We start from the raw sequence: 25,914 nt of genomic DNA, 5'->3' as shown, positions 1-25,914 counted from the left end.
TGTAATAATCTGGACTTACTAATGGTGAAAGGGAAGAACTCAATGAAACTCTCATCTGGGGTGGTGTTTGACTGACATATGCCCAACAATTGTAAAGGCTGATGACTTCATTTCTTTTTTGGTGTTATCGGAAAAGCAGCGCTAAGTACATCAACAAATGTCCATGATAACATTTGCCCTCTGACTAGACTATGCTAGGCAGCAGGAGATGGTCGGAGAAAATCTCATACTCCGTCCGATCCATATTAATTATCGCAGACTTAGTACAAAGTTAGTACAACTTTATACCAAGTCTGCGTCAATTAATTTGGGCCAGAGGGAGTAGTATTTTCTTCAGGAATAGAGTTGTAACCAAAAGCATCATCCCTATCGAGAAAAAAAACATCAGAATTGATTCATGAGCAAACAAGAATCTCATTCAATAATCTTCCGTGCATAGCAAACATACTCAATACAACCTTGGCTTATGGATTCTCACTCATTCACTAGAGCATTGTCATACAAGATACAACTGACCCTTCACTGCTAAAATGTTAACTGATTCAAATTACAATACAAATTCACTCTATGCAGATAAATGTTGTTCATCACGGGCATACTCCTCGTTTTACAAGAGAAGTGATTAACTGGCATACATTGTCAAATCATATATTAGTATCACTAGTGGTTAGTAAACGGCTAAACCAAGGAGGACAGATATATGTCACTCAAGCATCGGCAGGGAAAAACCAAGTCGGTTGTTCCCATGGACTGGCCGTCGCTGCCATCGTCTCCAATGGCTCCATTCTCCTGTCTCTAACGTTGTACACAACACAGCGCAGGACGTCATCATGAAGCTCCATTTTCCGTCTAGAACGAAGCCTGGGATGCTCAGTCGTCACAAAGTAGATGCAATCTTGTCGAGCTCCACATTGGGCTGCTGGGAGCGACTCGGAGCAGCCTCGGCTGACGAAGAGCGCATGCCCCATCAGCGTATCCGCCTTGCTCCAATGCCCATGGCTGCCGGTCAGGTCCACCCCCTCCCAGACCTTGATCTGGGTCCGTATGGCAATCGAACCGCTCTCTCGGGAGACGTCGTCCCAGACCACGAACTTCTCAACAACAGTATACCTTTCCACCATTAGCAGCCGATTGCCGCACTCGACGAGGTTGGAGACGGAGCGCCAGCTTTCATGCTCACGCAGGCCAGGGTCGTCCACGCCGTTTCTTGGCCTGCCGCGTATGCATTGGACTGACCTGACGCGGTTCTGCTGCTCGTCGATTTCCAAGCGATGGAGCTCGGGTAGTTCAGATTCAGAACCACTTATGTGGTGCTTTTTGGTGAGGACTACGTAAAGCTCACCTTGGAAGAGTGCAATGTCAGTGTCGACGACATCGGTGCTTGCAGCAGGGGGCACCCAGCACAATCCGGCACCTGACGACGTCGTGGCCGTGCGAGGAAAGATTGTGACCATGCCACTGTACGGAACAGTGACGGCGACGATGCGATCAGACACCACCACCTTACTGATCCAATTGTAGCTGCGGCAACTGAGGTCGATCTTGAGTCTGTTGCTGTTGACTTGTGGTTGTAGAGGGGTCATCTCCCCGGAAGAAGGGTTCATCAGGGAGCATCTGCCGTCGCGGCGCACGAGGAAGAACATGCTGCCGGCGGGGACACGTAGGTGTATTTCGTTGAGGTCGAGGGGCATGCGGTGGGGTGCGCCCTCGGAGAGGGTGAGGAAGGTGTCGCCGCGGACGAAGAGCCAGGGGAGCGGCGGCGACAGCGGCCGCAGGCGCGCGGCGGAGCGCCACGACCGGCAGACGGCGCGGAGGCGGACGCGGTCGGTTTGGGAGGGCAGGCGGGAGAGCACGAGGGCCAGCAGGTCCGCCGGGAGCTCCGACCATGGCGCCCTGCTGCCTGGTGAAGCGATTCGAAGCAGCCGGCGGCTGCGACCTCGGAGCAGGGCCGCCATCGCCCTCCTGATCTTGGCACTGAGGCCGGCGCCGAGCATCACCGCGGCAGAACCGTCGCAGCCTCCCCTCGACCTCGGCGCAGATCCGCTCCAACCCGCCGCAACGCGGCCACCTCGGCGCAGATCCGCTCCACCCCACCGCGCCGCTGCGACCTCCCCCAACTCGACAGCGGACGGTGATCTGGTGGAGCAAGCGAGAGACCGCGGCCTGAGGAGAGACGGCAGCAGCGGCCTGCGGTGGAGAGGAGGTGCAGTGCAGATCCGGGACGAGCTCAGGGGATGGATTTCGCCATTGTGGTGGACTGGTGGTGAGAGGGTTTTTGGACGCGCACTCTGGTTTTGGTGTGGAAAGCGTCGATGGGAAGAACAGAACCGGATACACTAACATAAAGGGAAGTCACCGTGCTAGAATGCTAGTCTAGTGTAAAATAAAAAAAGAAAGTAAGGAACTATTAGTAGATAACTAGCAGGTTGTTTTACTATTGATATTTACTGTAGATATAAATAATTTAAAATTAATTTTATTTCACCATCAATGTGTCTGTATGTAATTAGTTTAAATGTACACAATAGATCATCAATTTGCAAATTAATTTAAGTCATTTTAGCCTTAATTATATGGATAGAAAGAAGGAAAGTTAAGGTACTGTAACTTCTCTAACTTTCCTTTTCAATATTAGAGGATCCGCTTCCGGGAAGAACGGTGAGCGTTTGTGCGCGTGTTGACAGAGGGACCGACATCGTGTCAAAAAGTTGTAGTGATGAAAGACGAGTGTATTTACTTGCCAGTTTAGGAGCTCGTCCTGTGACCATTGGATCTTAGATCCAACGGCTCGCGGGAGCCCATATCACGGGTGTACCTAAGCTACCGTATCTCTTGATATCTTTTCGTAATATGAATAATGATTCTTTTCATATATGCATCATGCAGTACTACATAGTGTCAAAATAAATAATGTAGAAAACTACGAATACAATAATGCATTGTTTTCTTTTGTGAGGAATAATGCGTTGTTACATACTTAGGGCCCATTTGAAAGCTCTCCACGAGCCAGCTTCCTATAATTGTTGCATGAAGCCAACCCAAATGTTCGTGTTCCGAGAAGCCAACTTCGCAAGAAATGGATCCAGCGGTGCAATTTTGAGGAGTAGCGAAAGCCCAACTTCTCGAAAACCAGAAGTATGAGTTCCTCGAAGTTACATCCATGTGCCATCCTGAAGTACCGGTCAGGCCACCAAACACTTCGCTGCTCCTTCGTGAAGCTGGCTGGCTAGGTGCGGAGCTAGATCTAGCGGTTTTAGGAAGCCAGAGAGCTTTCGAACGGGCCCAACCAGTCAAGCAGCCAGTGCGCACATTCTTAAATTGCACAAATGTACTAGTGACCTAAACCGCTTTATGAAAGTTTACAGAGGGAGTACCTTTTTTACTGTGTTGGAGCGGATTGCGCCATAGGGCCAGTACAGAGACAATTTCTTTATTTTTTAGATTTTTTTATATAAAAAAGAATTATTAAAGTCATATTTTGAACGTCAAAGTTTTACAAGGACTGGAGTTATACATATGATATTTTCCACTCCATTAATATTCAATATAAAAGGAAAATGCAAGTCGAAGTATTCTCAAATAAGGCCTCTTCCGAAATCGAGACATTATCACGATAATCCACTGAAAAGTTGAGTGATGTGCTAATCAGAATTTCTAATGATGTTAAAGGTTTATGTAAACACTTCACTATGGTTCACACTCGATTTGAACAAGTTTCTAGATCGCATCAAGATTTGTTTAGAGATATATGCTTAAACAACAAAATGAATATGTTTATGGAGTAGACACTAGAGGGGGTAAATCTACTCAGTATCCTTTATATCTTGAGGGTCATCCTAAAAGGATTGAACAAGATTCTCAGAGAATTAATGATAGTGCACCTATTTCACCTAATAATAATAATAATAATAATAATAATAATAATAATGATAATAATGATAATAATAATAATAGTAGTAATAATAATAGTAATAATAATAAGAAGAAGACAATAATGTTGATGATGATACTCCACCTAATGATAATAATGAACTTGATAAGGAGGTAGAAATAGAACCTGAAGTTGTGCTTGATGACTCACCTCCTTGGAATAAAAGATATGATAGAAGAGATTATATTGCTAGGAAGCATGGTAGATAAAGAAAATCAAAGGATGATGATGCTTTTAACCGCTTTGTTGAGTTGCTTAGACCTTTATTTCTTCAAGTTCCTCTTTTCCTCTTTTGTTTCTTGAGTTGTGGATGAGACCTTGGTATAAAATTGCTACATTGTATGAATAGTGATAAAAACACTAAAACCTAAACTAACTTTTGTACATATTTGCATTTGGGCGTTTCATAATTGGTGGCATCCATGGTCCGTAGCCGGTAGAGAAAGATTATGTGGGGATTTTAAACTCCTAGAACATGACAACTTTTTTGTGGAAATTTTGAGGTGCAATGCAATTCATGTGAAATTTGCATACATATGGCACCAACGTTTCTTCTCTGCGTGATTTTTTTGCAGGTCTTATTGGTGTTACATGTTTTTTAGGATGTCAACGAACACCTTATGCATTTGGTTAATCATACCCACACTGTCACGACAACTTCTTCTCCATATTAAAATGCATAGATCTAAACTTAGGGTACTTTTCTTGGCTGAGGTGGCAACTAGGACTAGTGATGCGAGATTCGCCCATGATTTAAAGAATGGCGAATAATATGATTCTACTTCGTTTAGGGGATTCGACATGGGCTATGAGGTTAGTTTATAATTTGTGGAATGGCAAATTACAACTGTATGTGGTAATTTCAATGCCTAGACCACGACAATTCCATGTGTTAGATGATAAGTGCAACATTTGTCCATGTGAATTCTATAGACATAACACATAAAATTTTTTGTGTGTGGTTTTTAGGGTGTTTTATTCATGTTCCATATTTCTTAGGATGGTAATTAATCTCCGACTTATCTAGTTAGTTTGCTACATGGACATGGCAACTTTTAGGTGATCAAAACATGGTACTCAGGTTCCACCCTTAGTTGGGCCACGCCAGCGCCGGGAGGGGGGTGGTGCGACTTCCCTCCAACAATTGTTTCAGGTGGTTCGCCCTTTGTCCGTTCTAGTGCGACACCTGGTTCACCCAGAGGCCCATTTAAATTTATTTATTTTAAAAAATGACATCAACAAAAAAGACCCTAATTGCCATGATGTAATTTATGAAAAAAATGCGACGCTACTTTAATAAAAACTGCCATCTCTCTAATTTTATAAATTTAGAATAAGTATAATAAAAAAGGTTGTATGATCTACAAAATAAAAATTGCAATGCTAAACTTTAAAGTTGTCATCCTCTAGATAAAACATGAACAAAAATATACCCAAAAACCTACAAATTTACAAATGGCATGCTCTGAAATTAATAAAAATTGTGTGATACTTTATAAAACTACCATCCTCTAGATAAAATGTTTTACCTAGATAAGGCCTGAAATAAAATTGTGATTCCATTAAAAATAAAAATGGCATCCTCTAAACATTATAAATGCCAGGCTCTTTATAATAAAAAATATATATATCCTCTCAATAATAAATTGCAATCATATTAATAATAAAAAATTTCATCCTATTGTTAATAACGATGTCATGCACTTAGTAATAAAACCGTCATGCTATTAAAAATAAAATGCCATCCTCTCAATAATAATAAAATGTCATCCTATGAATAAGAAAAATTACCATCCTCTTAAAAATAAAAAAGCCATGCTATAAATAAGAAAAGTATGATGTGAGGAAATTAAAAAAAATCAGTATTTTTGGTGGAATAAAGAAAAATTAACTCCAAAAAATAATAGATAATAATATGATAGCTTAAACATTAAAGATTCACAAAAGCCCACTCAGCCCACTGGCAGCACAGGTCGCTGCACGCACAGGAGGTCGCGGGTTCGACCCTCTTCCCCCACAAACACACACATGGACCACCTTTTTTGTGCAATTTTCGGACAAAGAAAACCACGTGTTCACCACAGAGCGGCTTGTAGCGAACGACTACGGGGATTGTACATGGCATTGCACCTAGATCCATGCGAGTGTTGGGAACGCATTCCCCGTGGTCTCCTAGTGAACGTTTGTCAGATAACATTTATTATTATTATTATTAGCCCGAATTCGTGATATAGGAATAGGTACTGACCGACCGTGGGAGCTAAATGGGTCTGACCTCCCTGGCGAGCGTATCTTCTGTCATGCTAAGACTCCCCTGGAGTGAACGTTCACTCGTTATTTCGGTCCTTCAAAAAGAGGGGAATTAGATCGTCAATAATACAAACATATGATATGGAGTGACCTGACTCGAAGTCAGATTTATCCCTTTCTTCTCATTGATTGCAGTTCTTTGTTGAGGTAAATGCATCGGTGGTACATGAAGTTGCAAAGGATGTGCAGTTTGGTGTCACAAGTTGAAAAATACGGAAAATTGGTTCCGGAACTTGTCTCGGCGTGCGTATAGGGTTTAATCCTTATCTGTTGCCGTATATGCGGTTCAAACACGAGACCAACTGCTCCAAACCTACCTTTTCTAGCCATACAACCAATAAGACTCTGTTAACCATCTACGATAACTTTTTTTAAGTCATTCATTTATGATAACTTTTTCTTTGTTGAGACAAATTCATTTAAGATAACTTACTCAAATCAGCTAAATATCACCACACACACTCAGGGGGCTTACATGGTCTGCAGTCACTTCAGCCCATTTTCATATTTTAGTTTTTTTTTCTTTTTTAGAATTTTGTAAAACCATGTAAATTATAACCATGTCTTATAAATAATTTAAATACAAATAACATAACTTATTTTCAAAGAATGTTCATGTAACACTGAAATATGCTCATGTCTTACTTGAAAAACAAATTATAACGAAAATAGTTTTTATGAACTATAATAATGTTTGTATAATTCAAAACAATGAACATATAGTTAATAAAATATAAGTACAGTTTTAAAATTTTGACTAAATGTTCATATAATTTTGGAAATGATCATGTTTTTAGTTCATATAGGATATAATTTTTTTATGTTGTTTAAAAAAATGTTCACATGTTTTTATAAAGTTTTTGTTTTTGCAAAAATATTTATTTATTTTTAAGAAATAACAAAAAAATAGATTTATGGAAAATTATATGCGAGCCTAGTAAATACTAGACTACAGATCCTCAAATGAAAACTTTAAATATTATTTAAAATACATGAACATTTTTATAATTCTTAAATGCCACTTTAGTTATTTGAATACTTTTAAAATAGTATTTTTCATAGTTTTTATTAAATATTTTACAAACATTATGTTAATAGTCTTTATTAAATATGTAAACCCTTATTCATGAAACTCTCTAAATATATGAACACGAATATTTGAACTCTATCTTTTAATGTGATTCTCTCTCTCTCTATATATATAATTCTAAAAAAGAGAAAAAAACGAACATATGAAAAAGTGGCCGCATTGACTGCTAACCATTTAAGTCCCCGGTGTGTGTTGGTCACTAGATGATTAGCCATAGTTATCTTATATCCACAACAAACTCAAATTGGTCAAGTGGCTAGCATAGCTCGATAGGTATGGGAGGTCGCGGGATCAAGCCGCGTTGACACTATATTTCATATGGCCCAGCGGTCATAGGGGGCTTTCTACAAGATTCCCTATTAATTTAGGGGGAGGGGTCTAAAAAAGACATCGCCCCAGCTCCTCTTAGTCACTGACAGTGGGCCCGGTGCCACGCTGTCATGCCAAGTGAGCGTCATATGCGGCTACATCCGAGAATTGAACCGTATATACACGTTGAGACAAGTCTCACCACCAGTTTTCCGTATTTTTGAACTTGTGGCACCAAACTGCACATGTTGTGCAACTTCGTGCGCCACCGGTGTATTTACCTCTTCTTTGTTTGTATAGTAGCTTACAAAGCTGACCGCTTGGTTTTATCCGTTTCTTCTCTTGAGCTGTGCTGTGGACCAGAGCCAGACATAAATTGTGACGCTGCATCTGGCATCTTGTATGAACACTGCTTTTAAAAAAAGGACAAATTTTACTTGAACTCTAGTTTGCATTTTAGCGTTCGGGCGGTTGGAACCTGGTGGCACCCGCGGCCGGCCGGCGCGCGCCCGCGACACGCCAGCACACATACAAAATCCACGCCCGACACCCGTATCCTCTCCTCCCTCCGATCCCCCGCCGCGCGCATCCCACTCTCCGCCCGCTCCCTCCCTCCCATAAACAAACCCGGCTCGGCGCTCGCTTGGCGCATCCTAGCAGTTGCTTTTGCTTAGCTAGCTACCCACCTTGCTGGCCCCCGTGCTCTTTGGCCTCTTGTCTTCCCCCGTTCGACGCCTCCGAGGAGAACCGCGCGCGCGCACGCGGGCGGCGCCGCCGGCCGTCCCGTGACTGGCCGTGAACTCGTGATCTCCATGCGCGTGCTGCGTCCGCGGCCGCGTGCACGGCGATGGGACTCGTGGGCGGCGTCCTCGGCTTCGTCCTCGGCCTCCCCCTGGGCCTCGCCGCCGCATACCTCGTCTACCTCCGCTTCGTCGCGCCCCGCCGCCGTCTCCAGGTGAGTTCTGTCGCTCGATTCGCCAGCTCCTCTAGCCGATCATCGTATCGTTCCGCAACTTGCAACCACACCACGCGGATTAATCAATCACAATCAGTGCGCTTCGATCTCCGCGGGCAATCCACTCCCGCACGCAGCACCAGCACGAACAGAAATCGATGGAATTCAGCCGTGGCCGCCGACCGACGCCGTACGTGCGTGCATGCCGGTCACCGGCCCCCATCCCCCCCATCCCCATCGTATTTGGGTTGATAGGGACGTCTTGATTAGTCTACCACAGTTTCTAGTCCGGTGGGATATTGCCAAATCATGTGACGTATGAGTCTCGGCCAGTTCAATCGTGCGGTGCTCGAAGGTCCATGCCTTAGCCCAGGTGGTTTTCTCCTGCTCTGACCAGGCACACGAGTTGGCGACGAACCATTTTCCAGCAGGTTTCTGGCTTGCGTATCCGATACCCGTTTCGCCATATTCCTCGATCCGGCTCTACATGCTTGCTTGCTTCCCGGCTGATTCGTCATCAATTCTGACCAACTCCCAGCGGCTAGGCCCTTTATTTTAGTACTATACGATGTAAAAATTAATGCCATTTCCCCACAATTTATTTGAAAAAATTAATGCATTTGGATTTTTAGAGATAATGCAGTTTTTTAGAAGAGATAATGCAGTTGGAATTAATAGTAGTACTTGCGTGTTGCCAAAATGAGCAAGCCAATAAAGAGCCAAGAGTTATTGCGAGCCACACAAACCGAAAATTCCAAAGAATTAGATGACCTGTACTAAACTGAAAAGGAGGGAGTGGAGTACGCTCAAAATGTGATAAGAGGGGAAATTTAAATTGGGAACTTGCCATAGGAATCCACAGTACATTGTTGAAACCTTTTCCGTTGAGAAAATAAAAAAGTGGTTCTCAAGATTAAAGATGAATTGATTACTTTATTATAAGATAGTACTAGGAAAGCATCAGATACACCATGTGAAGTTAAGAAAAGTCATAACCGAAAGCTTTTACAGTGACGTTATGTTACATAAGTTGATGAGATTCCCAACAAATATACTCGTTTGCCACAGATTAATCTTTGTTGAGCATTACCTTCATCCTAAAAAGCTTGTCTTAGATTTTATATAGATACAAATGTATCTAACACTAAAAAGTGTCTAAATACATTTGTATGTAGACAAATCTAAGACAAGCTTTTTGAGGCGGAGGAAGTATTTGTCGGGCAGGCTTTTTTTAGTACGGGCTTTAAAAATACCGGTCCTACAATCACAACTTAAGTCTTGTCTGAATTAAATAATAAAGGTATTTCCCAATTTAATAATATAAATTAAATATTTTTAGGGTTTATATTACTATTGCTATATTTCAATTAGGATCGGTTTTTGGGCATTTGGGTCTCTCTTGGGCTTTTGGGCCAGTTTGTCAGGCTCAAATTTGAAGCCCGAGTCTAGCCCTACTGTCGGCTTTGGGTTTGGGCTATCGGGCTGGGTTGCCCATGGCTAGTTTAAGTATTAAGCAATATAATAACTTGACGACTTGCCTTTCTAGAGTCAAAAGGAGTTGACGACAATTAGAGCTAATTCTCGAAAACAAAGCAAAACTAATGCTAATTTTTTCTCTTAAATAAAAATAATATATGTAGGGTATAAGTACAAAATTTGTCCTTTACAAAGAAAAATATATCACCCCTTAATTATGAAAAACACATAATGACTTTTTCTAGTTATGTGCATTCTTTACATATGATTTTTTCGTATTTTTTCAAAACTAAAAAATGTAATAAAACTTGATTTTTTTAATATAATTCATCACTCCCACAACAAATAAGTATCCCATTGTTATAGTAGAATCATTTTCCAGGTTGCTGGCTTGCGTATCCGATTCCCATTTTGCCATATTCCTCGATCTGGCTCTACACGCTTGCTTCCTTCCTGGTTGATTCGTCATCAATTCTGACTAACTGCCAGCAAGATATGGCTAGGCCCTTTATTTTAGTATGATGTAAAAAAATTAATGCAGTTCCCCCGCAATTTTTTTAATGCATTTGGATTTTTTTTGGGAAAAAGCAGTTTTTTTAGAAAAGATAATGCAGTTGGAATTAATAGTAGTACTTGCTTATTGCCAAAATGAGGAAGCCAATGAAGTGCCTAGAGCTATTGTGGGCCATACAAACTGAAAACTCCCGATTTCTTAGATGACCTACTAAACTGAAAAGGAGGGAGTGGTATACTTGAAATGTGGTAAGAGTGAAAATCCAACTTTGGAACTTGCCATAGGAATCCACCGCACATTGTTGAAACCATTTCTGTTAAGAAAAAAAAAAGTGGTTCTCAAGAAAAAAAAAAGATGAATTGATTGCTTTATTATAAGATAGTAGTACTGGGAAAGAATCAGATCCACCATGTTAAGTTACTCCCTCTCTCTTGGTTTACATGGCGTGCGCGTATCCCTAGGTCGTAAATTTGACCAACCTAATACAAGTCATATATTACAAAAAATATATCAATATAAACTTCACATGTTCTATTTTCAAATGATATAATTTTTGTGTTATATAGTTTATATTAGGGTGATCAAATTGGCAACCTAGATATACGCGTAGGACTTGTAAACTGAAACGGAGGGAGTAAGAAAAGTCATGACCAAAAGCTTCTGCAGTGACGTTATGTTTGAGGGAGAGTGATGCTTGGTAGCACCCGCCGCGGCACGGAGCCGGCTGGCCTGCGCGCGCCGCCCGCAAAACCCATGCAAAATCCCACGCGCGGCATCGTTTCCCCCGATTCCCCGCGCGTGCGCGCGCATCCCACTGGCCGGCCGCTCCACCCCCGTAAAAACGCGGGAAACGCCGCTCGCTTGGCGCCGTTCGACGCCTCCGAGGAGGAGCCTCCCTGCCGCCCATTGCCGACGGTCGGGCTCGGCCGGCGCCAGCTCGTGACCTCCACGCGGGCGCGTGGACGACGATGCGACTCGTCGGGGGCCTACTCGGCTTCGGCCTCGGCCTCCCCCTCGGGCTCGCCGCCGCCTGCCTCGTCTACCTCCGCTTCTTCGCGCCTCGCCGCCGTCTCCAGGTGAGTTCCGTCGCCGGGTTTGCTAGCTCTCTAACCGATCTTCGTGTTGCAACTTGTTGCAACCAACCACGCGGATCAATCAGTGCACTGCGGTCTCCTCGAGCAATTCACTCCCGTACCAACGGGCGCCGATCGATCTTGCTGGCCACCGGCTCCCATGGATTTGACAGGGACGCCATGCGACGTGGCGGGATACGGCCGGCGTCCAGTAATCTAGTCTAGTTTCGGTTCGTGCGTCGTGCCGTGCCGTGCTCAAAAAGCCCCATATGCCTTCGCCGAGGTGCTTCCGCCTGCTCTGACCAGGCACGTCGTCGTCCCTTTCTTTCTGGTAAACGTACAATTCTCCAGCTCGATCGATCCGGGCATAGCTTGCCGCCCGCTCGCTTGCGTATCCGGTTCCGACTTTGCCGTATTCCCTACCGGCCAGGTAGACAGACAGGTCCCTTTATCCGACGATGATGGGACCAGCTGTTGCTCTACAAGTTTTGGCTAGGGTGTCGAGTTCCGGCACGGTGGAGGACGGCGACCTCACACCGATTTAGACCCGAGAACAAATGTGACCAGTCTACGCACGTCGGTGCGAAATCCCCGTGGGGTCTTTGTTGTTTATAAGAGGAGCGATTGCTTTCGGTGCGAAATTATCAGGTTGCCGCAGATGACTACTCAAATGGACGGACGCGTGGCGCCATTGCCGATCGGCGTGATATGAAACGGCTTCGGTTGATGGTGCCGTACGTATTGCTTTTTTTTTTTTTGAAATGATATTGCTTTTCTTGGTAGGATCATAGGGATGCGAATGACGTGTGCTGGTTGAATGCGATAGAGCAATAGGATAAGGAAAAACTTGGGGATTCGCCACACAAATCCAGCCTACTTTGTTGGAACCTTTTCGCTGAGAAGAATAAGTGAACGTTGGGTTGCTTGCTACGTCGTTAGAAAAAAAGAACAGAAGAATCAAATCCACGACGTTAAGTAAAAGCAAAGTCAGACGTCATAGCCGCCTGTTTTTACACTGCCTCTATGTTGCCGAAGGTAATAAAATTTGTAACGATTATTGCAGTTTGCCACCAATTGGAGCAGTCCACGACCATTATGGGTCAAGAATGAGTCCGGCCTAAAAGCCCACATACTTTACACCCATCAAGTTTTGACTTTTGGGACAAGTTCATGTTTTTTTCAAGATATAGTTAGGTTTTGTTTGTTTGTTTGGATAGCTTACCACAGACTTGCCGCCTGGTACGATAAATTTGGGTTTATTGTTACAGTCTACTAATATAAACTTAGAAAACCTTTATAAAATTTGATACAACCAACAAGCGGTGCTACCTCCAGAGCTCTATTTTGATTACGCTCAATGTACCAAACTAGATTTATACACCCAAACAAAAGGAATGTTCGAAACTACTCTCTCCAGTTATTATTATAAAATATTCTTAATATTTTAATATGTATTACATACAGACTAAAATGAATGAACAAATACACTAAAGTGCGTTTGTACACATCTACATCAGAAAAAAGTTAAAACATCTTACAATAGTAAACAGAGTAAGTATCTTTGAATTTTTTTGAAACTCTTTCTATTGGGTCATTTCTTTTTCGAGGATACTATTGGGCCATTTCACCTCCGAGTGGTTTTCGGCCATGGTTTTGATGACGTGGACAGTAAGTTGTTTACGTGGATTGACATGTCACCTGCATTTGCCACCTCACCTCCTCCTCAATCCTACCTCTCTCTCTCTCTCTCCCCCACCCCCAGTCCCCACCCCCTCCGCCGTGGCTTCCGCACCTCCGACGATCGTCTTCTCCGGCACGCCACGAGCAGCAATGGAAGGAAACACAAGGCCCCGAGCAGTAGGCATAGCCCACCAACCACCGCTTCCCTGAACACGCAGAGGCCACTCCTTCCCTCTGAGTCCCGAGCGCGATGCTCCAATCTAGACGGCCCCGCCGCGCTCCACCCATCCTCCGATCCTCGTCCATGCCGGCAATGGCATCTATAAGAGCGGCGCATCCAAGTCCCCGGCGCGCGCAGCCTCGGTCGCGCCGGCATCGGCATTACGGCGTAGGCCACCAGCAACTCGTGACCGCGCCGGCGCGGGTGAAGCTTGGCGGGCGTGACGACGGAAAACGATTTTAGTGCCCTTCTTTTTTCCTGGTACACGATTTGAGATTCCCTTTCTTGTTAGGTTTCAGTAGATCTAGGGTATCTTCCATCATACTATTGCTGAATGAAATTCTGTTCAGTATGAGAGTATCGACCCTAAATGCCCCGACACATTTAAAGAACATGCTGCCAAAGTAATTTGTGTGATTGGCTACATATGGCAGATGTTCCAGTTATTAGCAGTTCATGTGAAATGGAATTACATACATATTTTACACCAAATCGACAGCCAGCCCAGCTTCACTATGAAACTATGCGAGATGAGACTGTTGTTGTAGTTAACGACAGTGTATCGGTGTCGGTCAACAGTTTCTCTTATAGTTAGACTATGCAAGTATGATCAGCATTTATATTCCAATCTGATTTTTCATGACTGACTTTTGCAGGATCCTGTCGTTAGACCTCTACGAGATTTAGATTATGAGACGTTACAGACGATGGTACAGGACATTCCGTTATGGGTGAAATATCCAGACTATGAACGGGTTGGTAGTCCGTACACTACCGTGTCATCTATTTATGCTTTGTTGTTTCAGATTTATATTTGCCGTAGTTCAACCTCTGTTTTATGTCAAAAGTACTGCAAGTTAACTCATGCCATTTTACTTATTTTTGCAGATTGATTGGATGAACAAGTTTATTTGTGATATGTGGCCTTTCCTTGATAAGGTTCTTCTAACTAATGTTTTAGAGTGTTATTCATTGCTACATCCGATTTGTGTGATGTATGAATTTTGGTTACAAACATGATCAGCCTAATAGTTCTCCTCTGTTTATCACAGGCAATGTGCAAAATAATAAGAGGTGTAGCAAAGCCAATATGTGATCAGTATGTTGGCAAATATGGTATTGAGTCAATTGAATTTGGAAACTTAACACTTGGCGCTCTTCCACCTACACTCCAAGGTCTGTAATTTCTTTTAAAGCACTTGCTATTCTGAATTTCTGATGCAATCCTTTCAGTGGGGACAACAAGATTATCTCCCCAAATGAAGCCTGTCGTCACTAAACAAAAATGCAATTGCTTTTCATAATTATAAACCTCAACTAAATGACACAAACTGATTAAATTAGTACGCCAATTCAAATCTGTACTGTACACTCATTCCTCACCGCAGTCTCATTTTAATGATGTGATTGAACCTACCAACCTTCATTTAATCATAATATAAGACTATTTTAAGGAGGTGTTTTGTTAAGAAATTGACGTCTAAACCCAATTGTTCCTACAATTTGAATGTGGGATATGCATTTCATACTTCTGTTGTTATATATTTTATTTAAGCCGCGCATAAAAGGATTGTTTTACTTCAGTTCCAACCTTTTGTATTCCCAAAGGCTTCTGATCGTCACTTAGATTTAAGATGCTTGGTCTGATGATCTCCCTTTACATTTCCTTGTTTGAACAAACAGGAATTAAAGTTTATGAAATGCGAGAAAAAGAACTGGTAATCGAACCTGTGATTCGGTGGGCTAGCATAGCAAATGTAACTGTGGATGTGAAGGTGCATTCTTTCAAATTGTCCGCACAGGTTAGTTTTGTCCCTCGCTGCATTATACAGACAACATGTTTAGATACTTTTCATTATACAAGATCTCTGACTTGATCATATTGCTATTTTCAGCTTTTGGATTTGCACGTAATGCTGACACCACGTGTGACTCTGAAGCCACTTGTGCCAAGCTTTCCCTGCTTTGCCAGCTTGTGTGTATCACTAATGGAGAAGGTATAAATCTGTTTCTTTGCTGTGCAGATGTGCACATGCCTTCTATCATGTTTGCAAGCAGCAATCAACTAGGTTCCTAAAAGCTTCACTGAAAAACTGACTCAACTGCTGTAATTATGAAGCCGCATGTTGACTTTGGATTGAAATTACTGGGTGGAGATGTCATGGCAATTCCTGGCTTGTATCGGTTTATCCAGGTAATTGCTATTCTATCCTTTACATAATTTTACTGGGTGGACACTGAATTAAAAAGTTCCTGAATAATTTCATAATTACTACCTCACTAACGTTGGTATATATACTCGGAGCCTTTTGGACTTACTTAGTTACCTATATCATTTCTATCTCGCAGGAGCAAATATCAAAGCAAATTGCAATCCTGTATCATTGGCCTAAGGTTATAGAAGTTCCCATTTTAGATGGAGCAAGGTGATATTCTCTAATGATATCTGAACAAATATCTACCGTCATTCAAATTATGATATATATATATATCAACAGTGTCTGACATTGAAAATAGACTAAGTTGCATATCGATTTCGTCCTTCCATATGAAGATAAATATGAATTCAAGCCCCTTGATTATCTTCAGTTATATTGATATATGAGTCATTTTATTCCAAACACATTATTCTTAAAACCTATATATACCCCATATATTTGGAAATAACATTAAATCTGGAGGGGTGAAAGTTTAGTATTGAAACCTTCAATAGCGATCCTTGGGTTTGGCATAAACAGATATGCACTTACCTTTATTCAAGAAAGAAAAGGTGGGGTAGCTAAACGATAGGTTGTTTTGTTTGGTGAAAGGTAGTTATATTGCTGAAGTGCTTTATATACACTTTCTTACTGTTGAAACAAACTTTATTCTTGGCTATGACTTTCTCCGGTTTAATGTATGATTAATTATTGATACGAAATTTGAATCATGCTGCAGTGGTGCTACAAAGAAACCAGTGGGGGTATTGAATGTCAAGGTAATTCGTGCCATGAATCTTCCCAAGATGGACTTGCTTGGGAAATCTGATCCCTATGTCAAGCTTCGGCTGAGTGGCGAGAGACTGCCCTCGAAGAAAACTTCTGTTAAGATGAGCAACCTGAATCCTGAATGGAACGAACATTTCAGGCTCGTAGTCAAGGATCCTGAAACGCAAGTCCTCGAGCTCCAGATGTTTGATTGGGAAAAGGTTTAGCATGCTGTATGCAACTTAATTGCCTTCTGTCCTTTTAAAAGTATTTCTTAAGCCCTCACACTATAGTGCTGAAGACAGGTTTTCTTGTCGTTCCGAAATATAATCCATTTGCTATGTTTTTTCTGCTTTGAAAATTTGCCAGAGATGTCAGATACTAACCAGTTCTCCTGTTCTGATTGTGCAGGTTAAAATGCATGATAAAATGGGTGTGCAAGTAATTCCCCTCCGCTTGCTTACCCCTTACGAGAGCAAGCTGTTCACACTAGATCTTCTCAGAAGCATGAACCCAAATGATCAGCAAAACAAGAAGAATAGAGGAAAGCTCGTTGTGGAACTGACGTTTGATCCTTTCAGAGAGGAAAACAGCACGAGTCCTCTGATTTCAGATGGTGAAGGCAATATCAGTCTAAAAAGGGATGTCCCGGACGGTGGTGGGGTGCTGTTAGTTTCGGTTGAAAATGCAGAAGATGTTGAAGGGAAGCGTCACACTAATCCGTATGCCGTGGTTCTTTTTAGGGGTGAAAAGAGGGAAACCAAGGTTAGTTTTAATCCTGCAACTTCCATGAATTTTCTTTATTTTACTTTTTGAATGACTATTATCAAACATGGCAAAGCTGCTTCTTCAGTTCAAACCTATCTGACATGCTGCTATTAGTTCCAGTTTGCAGAAAAGGCTAGTTTACGATGACAAACCACCGTCTTAAAACATCCATTGTGTTTTATGTGTCATATTGCCATTCTACTACCTCTGTACCAAAATACTTGTAGCTGGGGGAAACTAGTACAAATTGCTCCAACTACAAGTATTTCGGTACGGAGGGAGTATTAGTTAGATGATTTCATACATCAGTTGCTTCCTAGAGCAACTACCATTACAACTACTAGTATCATTTTTACGAGGATTGTAACAAGTGGAACAGTTCTTAAGCAGAAATTGATAGCTCGATTTGTTTAGCCAGAACAGAGCAATATATCATTATGTAGTGCTGGATGGAAGAAGCGCGGTAATTCTTTGGAATAGCACTGCATGTCAGCTTGCAGAAACAGAATTGTTATTCTATTTTTGAGAGGGAGGTTGCCAGACTTTTTTGCCAGGTCTCTGTTATCAGTTATCCATTATGCAAGTGGAAACTTGGGATAGCAGTAGTAGTAACTGGCAAGCGCTAGGCCGCTGTGTTGACAGTTCTGAATCGCTGGACTGTCAAGTTGCAGATAACTCTATAGATATGTTAACCGTGTCTGAATTCGGTATTTAGCGTCCAGACTGCAGAGCACGTTGTAAGTCCTGTCCATGGTGCCGCCAAGTGTCGACAGTTAACCGAGAAAGTGGGCCACATTGCTAATGACGACTTGTCTTTTTTAGTCTAGGAAGTGTCTCTCCTCTGAATATAAACTCGCAGTCCATGGACCAAAACCCACAGCACAGTCACAGATTCTATCACCGGCTACCGACTCAAGGATGTTATGTGCCTTACTTGCAGGTGATCAGGAAGGCGAGGGATCCGAGGTGGAACGAGGAGTTCCAGTTCGTGGTGGACGAGGCCCCCATGGACGAGAAGATCCACATCGAGATCAGAAGCAGACGCCGCAGGCTCCTCCCGTTCCGCACCCAGGTTTGCTGCTGCCAGTTTTTCCTAACAGTTTCTCTTTGTCTTTGCCGTTCACCGTTCCCTCTCAGTCTCTGACGCCGGCGGAGCTTCTTTCTTCGTCTCTGTGTGTGTGTGTGTTTTGTTTGCAGGAGTCGCTGGGGCATGTCAACATAAACCTGGTGGATGTGGTGAACAACGGGCGAATCAACGAGAAGTACCACCTCATCAACTCCAGGAACGGCAAGCTGCAGCTCGAGATCAAGTGGAACACTGTCTGAACCTCAACCTCCCATACATACATAGGTTTGCTATATACCCTATGGGGCAACAGTACCTGTGCACCCTGAGAGGTGTTAGTTGTTGTAGCTTTCTGTCCATGTATATGTATTTTCCGTTTTTGCTCCATTCGGCAATTTTGGCGTGCGGTGTATAACATCAGTGAGCAGGCCTGGTGTCTGTATGTGCATAGTCATGTGTGTATCCAGTGAATTAGTATTGGTAACATATTTCTTTTTCCGAGGATGGTATTATTGGTAACATGATAAAAGGCGCCTCCTCTGTTCCATTACCCGGGTCGCATCCTTTTGTCACACGGCATCTCCTGAAGTTTAGCTTGTCTGATTGGGTCTTTGCGTGGAGAACAGAACTGGTAAAAATCTAGACGTTTATCCCACTAGAAAATCTAGCTGTTTTTTAGGGGTATAACCAAGTTTTATTGCTCATAGTCCACATGAAGTGGCATTACAAAGGGATCATGGGGTTCGATCAACCAAGCATGCCTCACCTGATCGAGAGAATTGGGAAACTTGACTAACCTATGAGTGCCGCTGTTAGCAACTCGGCCTTCAAAAGTAAACTTACAATTAAACATTAAGGCCATGTTCTTTTATCTCAGTAATGATGGTGCCATAAGCACCGTTGGTTCCCTTCTAAATATTATTCAGAGTAAAATGCAAGCGCGGTCCTAATTCTTTCCTGAAAGTGTCATTTGGGTCCTAATTCTTTCAAAATGCATATCTGAGTCCCAAATCTTTTTAAGTTGTTCACGCGAGGTCCTAATCCCGTCTGACCGCCGCTGACCAGCTCGCGTGGCACTTTGACCAGTCCACGTCGACACCAGAGGGCCCGGGGGGATAACGACCGGCCGTGAATATTTGCAGAAAAACCCTCTAACCCTAATTCCCTTTCATTCACGGCCCCCCTTCCTCTTCCCCACCCCTCTCCCTCTCCCTGTCTGGAGAAAACAGGGCGATTGACGGCGGCGGCTCTGCTCCAGTGAGAAAAGGGTGGCGGCGGCGGCTGTTGTCCGGCGAGGGCGACGGCGACGCTAGGATGGCGCCACATCTACGGCGACCCGGAGATCCTCCTCCGTGATATGGTAATTTCTCGTAACCCTAATCCCAATCCTACTGTTTAGTTCCCCTTCTTCTTCTCATTAGGCAGAATCAATGACCGAATCCTTTGCAATCTAGGACCACAAGAGGAGCTTTTCAGTGTAGAAATCAATTATGATGGGTTTTTTTTTGCGGATTCGGCAAGTCGAAGTCATATGTCGATGGCAAAGATGTTGTGTTTGATGGATGTGAAGTAGATACATGGTCTCCTCTCTGGCTCACTGATTTTATGCAACAATTAGGATATAGTGACCAATCGAACTACATTTTGTATTGGTTGCTCCCTGGAAAGAATCTAGCTGATGGTCTCCGGATTGTGGACTGCGACACTGACACATTGCACATGACAGCAGTTGTCCCAAAATTTCAGTATTTTCAGTTGTTTGTCGACCATAAAGATATGACATTTGACAATGCAATTGATGACATTCATGTTAGTGGTACACCTGATCTTCCTGCTGTACTAAGCCCTAAGTCTCCTCAGTTTAATACTGGAATTAGGGGCAGTCCTAGGTTTAAGGTTAAAGCTCAGAAAGGCAACCTCAATCAGTGTCCTCAAGGCAGCAACAATGTAGGCAGTAGCAGTGTTCCACCAATGGCAGAAAGTGTTGGCCATGAGCTCAGAAGAAGCAGGAGAAAGCTTGTGGTAGAAGAAGAAATTTGCAGTGAAAAAGACAGTGGCAGTGATGACAGTGAGTGGGATTCAGACTGGTTGACTCTGACAATGAAGTAGGTAAAGATGATGATGATCTTTATGAAGAATGGGTGGATGACAAATTTGAGCAGAAGAAAAAGAAGAAATCCAAATTGGAGCAGGACAGTGACTATGAATCTGATGAGCTGCAAGAGTTGCAAGATTCAGAGCTTGAAGAGAGTGATTCAGCAGAAGAAGTGGAAGTAGTTGATGCTCTTGACAGTGACTGAACTGAGGGCAGCAATTCAAGAATATATTGTGAAACAAAGAGTGCAAATATAGTACATTAAAAATGATAAGCAGAGGGTTAGGGCAGGCTGTGTTGGTGATTGTCCCTGGTTCTTATTTGCAGCACCTGATAGCAGGACAAAATCTTGGGTTGTGAAGAAGTATGTGGGAGAACATACATGTGAAAGAGAGTGGGCACTGAAGCAATTCACAGCAAAATATCTGGCTGCCAGGTATGTGGAGACATTCAGAGCAGATGAGAAGATGTCCTTGCAGAACTTTGCCAGGCTTGTTCAGTTGGACTACAATATGCTTCCTAGTATTTGCCTCCGATTTTAAATGACACATCAAATCGATTGGGGCACTTGTAGAAAATCTTACATGATGATTGGGGCACTTGTAGAAAATCCTACCAGGATTTGCCTCCGATTTTGACACAAGACGAATTGTAGATCGAATGCGGCAACTAGGGCAAGGTACCAATGGCAGCATCCCCGCAGGCGACTGCACTGAATGAGCTACTGTCCTCGGTGGAGATGCCGCCGGTGGAGACGGCGCTGCCAAGGCCATGGATGCCGGCGATGGACCAAGCAACTTCCTCCCGTGGCGCTTCACCGCAGAGGAGCTAGCGGCGGCGGACATGGTGCTGGGCGGCGGCGGAACGAGCAGAGCGGGGTGGAGAAGACCTAGGGACGGGGGAATGGGAAGGACAGATTAATCAGGGGCCAAATTGCATATAAGCCCAACCGCCAGGGGCGGGAAAACTCCCGCCTGGGCCCTCTGGTGTCGACGTGGCACTGGTCAGCGGCGGTCAGACGGGATTAGGACCTCGCGTGAACAACTTAAAAAGATTTGGGACTCAGATATGCATTTTGAAAGAATTAGGACCCAAGTGACACTTTCAGAAAAGAATTAGGACCGCGCTTGCATTTTACTCTATTATTCACTATCTGCTTCGAATCCAATGCTATTATGAAGCTTTGTATCATCAGATCATCCGCCAAAGAAAGGGCCTCGCGGCATGCAATGGCTTCTGATTCAGGGAGAAGATTGAACACACTTGATTCAATGCATCTGGGGGGGTACATATACAGGCGGAACAGAGGGCACTTGGGCCACGACAGAGATTGTGGGCGGCCATGTTCGAGAGGAGGAGGGGCGTGTGTGCTGGAGGGAAAACTGCACACACGCACGCTATACTAGTCTACTGTCTAGACTACGTACAATGCTCACACACACATATACATGTAGGTTAACACCCCCCCTCGCAGTCGTGATGTCGCGAGGAGTGACGCAGAGACTGGAATAGAAGTCGTGGAAGACGTCGCTCGGCAACCCTTTGGTCATCACGTCGGCGAGCTGCTGGCACGTAGGAACATGAAGTACTCGAAAGTTGCCAATGGCCACGCGCTCGCGGACGAAGTGTATGTCTAGCTCGACATGCTTGGTGCGCCGATGATGGACGGGGTTGCTGGAGAGGTACATGGATGAGATGTTGTCGCAGTAGACCAGTGTACCAGACTTGACGGAGCATCGAAGTTCGCCGAGGAGTTGCCGGAGCCAGATGCACTCGGCCACGGCGTTGACCACGCCGCGATACTCAGCCTCGGCGCTTGATCTGGAGACGGTGGGCTGTCATTTGGACGACCAGGAGATCAGCGCGTCGCCGAGGTAGACGCAGTACCCCAAGGTGGATCGGCGTGTGTCGGGGCAGTCGACCCAGTCGGTGTCGGTGTAGGCCTGCAAGTCGAGTGTCGAGGACGCACGGAGATGGAGCTCGAGGGATGCAGTGTCGCGGATGTACCAGAGAGCGCGCTTGATCAGCGCGCGATGGCACTCGCGAGGATCATGCATGTGAAGGCAGATCTGCTGGACGGCGTAGGCGAGCTCCGGTCGAGTGACAGTGAGGTCTCTAGCGCTCCGGCAAGGCTGCAATACGCAGTGGGGTCGGCGACGCGCGGTCCAGTAGTTGCAGGAAGCTTGGCCTTGGTGTCCACCGGAGTAGGAGTAGGCTTGCAGTTGTCCATTGCAGCACGTTCGAGCACGTCGTCTGCGTACTGCTCCTGAGAGAGGAAGAAGCCCATAGTAGAGCGCGTGACGCGGATCCCCAGGAAGTAGTGCAGAGCGCCAAGGTCCTTCATGGCGAACTCAATGGTCAGCGCGGCGATGATGCGGCAAAGGAGTGCGTCGGAGGAGGACGTGAGGACGATGTCATCTAGGTAGAGCAGAAGGTACGCAGCGTCATTACCGCGCACGAGGGTGAACAGCGAGCTATCTGAGCGCGTCACTGCGAACCCCAGGGTGGCAAGGAAGCCGGTGAAGCGGAGAAACCACTTGCGCGGCGCCTGCTTCAAGCCATAGAGTGACTTGGAAAGGCGGCACACGTGGTTGGGCTTGGCGGCTTCGACGAAGCCCGCTGGCTGCAAGCAGTAGACCTTTTCCTGTAGTGTACCGTGCAAGAATGCATTCTTGACGTCTAATTGATGGACATGCCACCGACAAGAGGTGGCGAGAGTGAGGACGGCACAGATCGTCGCAGGTTTCACCACAGGAGAGAATGTCTCCCCGTAGTCCACACTGGCGCGTTGATTGAATCCACGCACTATCCACCGGGCTTTGTAGTGTTCAAGAGTGCCATCAGCGCATGTTTTGTGGCGGAAAATCCATTTCCCGGTGATGACATTCGCGCGGGGAGGCTGGAGCACGAGCTCCCACGTCCGGTTCGCGGAGAGAGCAACGAACTCTTCTTTCACGGCAGCCACCCATTTTAGATCTTTAAGAGCACCGCGGACAGAGCGTGGGATGGGCGAGATCGGCTGAGAGGCGGCGGTGGAGGCAACGCAGACGTAGTTGTCGGCATAACGGCGATTTGGCTGGAACACACCAGCGTGTGCGCGCGTGATGATGTTGGGGAACGCAGTATTTCAAAATTTTACCTACGATCACGCAAGATCTATCTAGGAGATGCATAGCAACGAGCGGGGAGAGTGTGTCCACATACCCTTGTAGACCGAAAGCGGATGCGTTTAGTAACGCGGTTGATGTAGTCGAACGTCTTCACGATCCAACCGATCCAAGTACCGAACGTATGGCACCTCCGTGTTCAGCACACGTTCAACACGATGACGTCCCTCGAGCTCTTGATCTAGTTGAGGACGAGGGAGAGTTCCGTTAGCACGATGGCATGGTGACGGTGATGATGAAATTACCGGCGCAGGGCTTCGCCTAAGCACTACGATGATATGACCGAGGTGTTAACTGTGGGGGGGGGGGGGGCGCCGCACACGGCTAGGAACAATTGTGTGTGTTCTAGGGGTGCCCTCCCCACGTATATAAAGGAGGGAGAGGGACGGAGGTAGCCTAGGGCGCGCCCAAGTAGGAGGAATCCTACTTGGGCCCCTAGTCCAATTTGCCCCCCCCTACCATATTTGGACAAGGGGGAAAGGAAGGAGGGGGAAGGAAGTAGGAGTCCTACTTCATACTTTCCTTTTCCTCCTCTCCTTTTCCTTTCTGCCAACATGGCTGGCCCTATAGGGGGCGCACCAGCCCCTTGTGGGCTGGTGTGTCACCTTACTTGGCCCATTAAGCCCATATCATTGCCGGGGGTTGCTCGGAACCCCTTCCGGTGACCCAGTATCACCCGGAACACTTCCGGTGTCCAAATACCATCGTCCTATATATGAATCTTTACCTCTCGACCATTTTGAGACTCCTCGTCATGTCCGTGATCTCATCCGGGACTCCGAACAAACTTTGGTCATCAAATCACATAACTCATAATACAAATCTTCATCGAACGTTAAGCGTGCGGACCCTACGAGTTCGAGAACTATGTAGACATGACCGAGACACATATCCGGTTAATAAGCAATAGCGGAACCTGGATGCTCATATTGGCTCCTACATATTCTACGAAGATCTTTATCGGTCAAACCGCATAACAACATACGGTTCCCTTTGCCATCGGTATGTTACTTGCCCGAGATTCGATCATCGGTATCATCATACCTAGTTCAATCTCGTTACCGGCAAGTCTCTTTACTCGTTTTGTAATGCACCATCCCGTAACTAACTCATTAGTCACATTGCTTGCAAGGCTTATAGTGATGTGCATTACCGAGAGGGCCCAGAGATACCTCTCTGATACTCGGAGAGACAAATCCTAATCTCGATCTATGACAACTCAACAAACACCATCGGAGACACCTATATAGCATCTTTATAATCACCCAGTTACATTGTGACGTTTGATAGCACACAAGGTGTTCCTCCGGTATTCGGGAGTTGCATAATCTCATAGTCATAGGAACATGTATAAGTCATGAAGAAAGCAATATCAATAAAACTAAACGATCATTATGCTAAGCTAACGGATGAGTCTTGTCCATCACATCATTCTCTAATGATGTGATCCCGTTCATCAAATGACAACACATGTCTATGGTCAGGAAACTTTAACCATCTTTGATTAACGAGCTAGTCAAGTAGAGGCATACTAGGGACACTCAGTTTTGTCTATGTATTCACACATGTACTAAGTTTCCGGTTAATACAATTCTAGCATGAATAATAAACATTTATCATGATATAAGGAAATATAAATAACAACTTTATTATTGCCTCTAGGGCATATTTCCTTCAGTCTCCCACTTGCACTAGAGTCAATAATCTAGTTCACATTGCCATGTGATTTAACACCAATAGTTCACATCGTCATGTGATTTAACACTCTATAGTTCACATCGCCATGTGACCAATACCCAAAAGGTTTAGTAGAGTCAATAATCTAGTTCACATCGCCATGTGATTAACACCCAAAGAGTACTAAGGTGTGATCATGTTTTGCTTGTGAGAGAAGTTTAGTCAACGGGTCTGCCATATTCAGATCCGTATGTATTTTGCAAATTTCTATGTCTACAATGCTCTGCACGGAGCTACTCTAGCTAATTGCTCCCACTTTCAATATGTATCCAGATTTAGACTTGGAGTCATCCGGATCAGTATCAAAACTTGCATCAACGTAACCCTTTACGACGAACTTTTTGTCACCTCCATAACCGAGAAACATATCATTATTCCACTAAGGATAATTTTGACCGTTGTCAAGTGATCCACTCCTAGATCACTATTGTACCTTCTTGCCAAACTCATGGTGAGGTACACAATAGGTCTGGTATATAGCATAGCATACTTCATAGAACCTATGACTGAGGCATAGGGAATGGCTTTTCATTCTCTTTCTATTTTCTGCCGTGGTC

The 25,914-nt window shown here is 44.5% G+C and overlaps 2 protein-coding genes across 3 annotated transcripts; one reads left to right on the top strand and one right to left on the bottom strand.

The window, feature by feature from the left end:
* Nucleotides 1-394: 394 nt before the first annotated feature.
* LOC141027780 (uncharacterized) lies at nucleotides 395-2,495 on the bottom strand. Its single transcript, XM_073505183.1, has one exon. The coding sequence runs from the start codon at nucleotides 1,992-1,994 to the stop codon at nucleotides 708-710; it is 1,287 nt and encodes a 428-aa protein (XP_073361284.1). The 5' UTR covers nucleotides 1,995-2,495; the 3' UTR covers nucleotides 395-707.
* Nucleotides 2,496-8,294: 5,799 nt separating this feature from the next.
* On the top strand, nucleotides 8,295-18,887 carry LOC109754178 (synaptotagmin-3). 2 transcript variants are annotated; one of them, XM_020313098.4, is made up of 12 exons: nucleotides 8,295-8,595; nucleotides 14,215-14,313; nucleotides 14,447-14,497; nucleotides 14,611-14,734; nucleotides 15,242-15,360; nucleotides 15,454-15,555; nucleotides 15,678-15,752; nucleotides 15,908-15,984; nucleotides 16,496-16,745; nucleotides 16,936-17,289; nucleotides 18,233-18,364; nucleotides 18,490-18,887. In XM_020313098.4, the coding sequence occupies exons 1-12, from the start codon at nucleotides 8,488-8,490 to the stop codon at nucleotides 18,616-18,618; spliced, it is 1,620 nt and encodes a 539-aa protein (XP_020168687.1). In that variant the 5' UTR covers nucleotides 8,295-8,487; the 3' UTR covers nucleotides 18,619-18,887. The 2 variants fall into 2 exon arrangements, with proteins under 2 accessions (XP_020168687.1, XP_020168688.1); XM_020313099.4 differs by lacking the exon at nucleotides 8,295-8,595 and adding an exon at nucleotides 11,412-11,661.
* Nucleotides 18,888-25,914: the final 7,027 nt, after the last annotated feature.

This window comes from Aegilops tauschii, chromosome 7 (assembly GCF_002575655.3).
Source record: "Aegilops tauschii subsp. strangulata cultivar AL8/78 chromosome 7, Aet v6.0, whole genome shotgun sequence".
NCBI classification, from domain to species: domain Eukaryota; kingdom Viridiplantae; phylum Streptophyta; class Magnoliopsida; order Poales; family Poaceae; genus Aegilops; species Aegilops tauschii.
The sequence above is the reverse complement of the archived record's forward strand: the minus strand, read 5'-3'. Positions and strand labels throughout refer to the sequence as shown.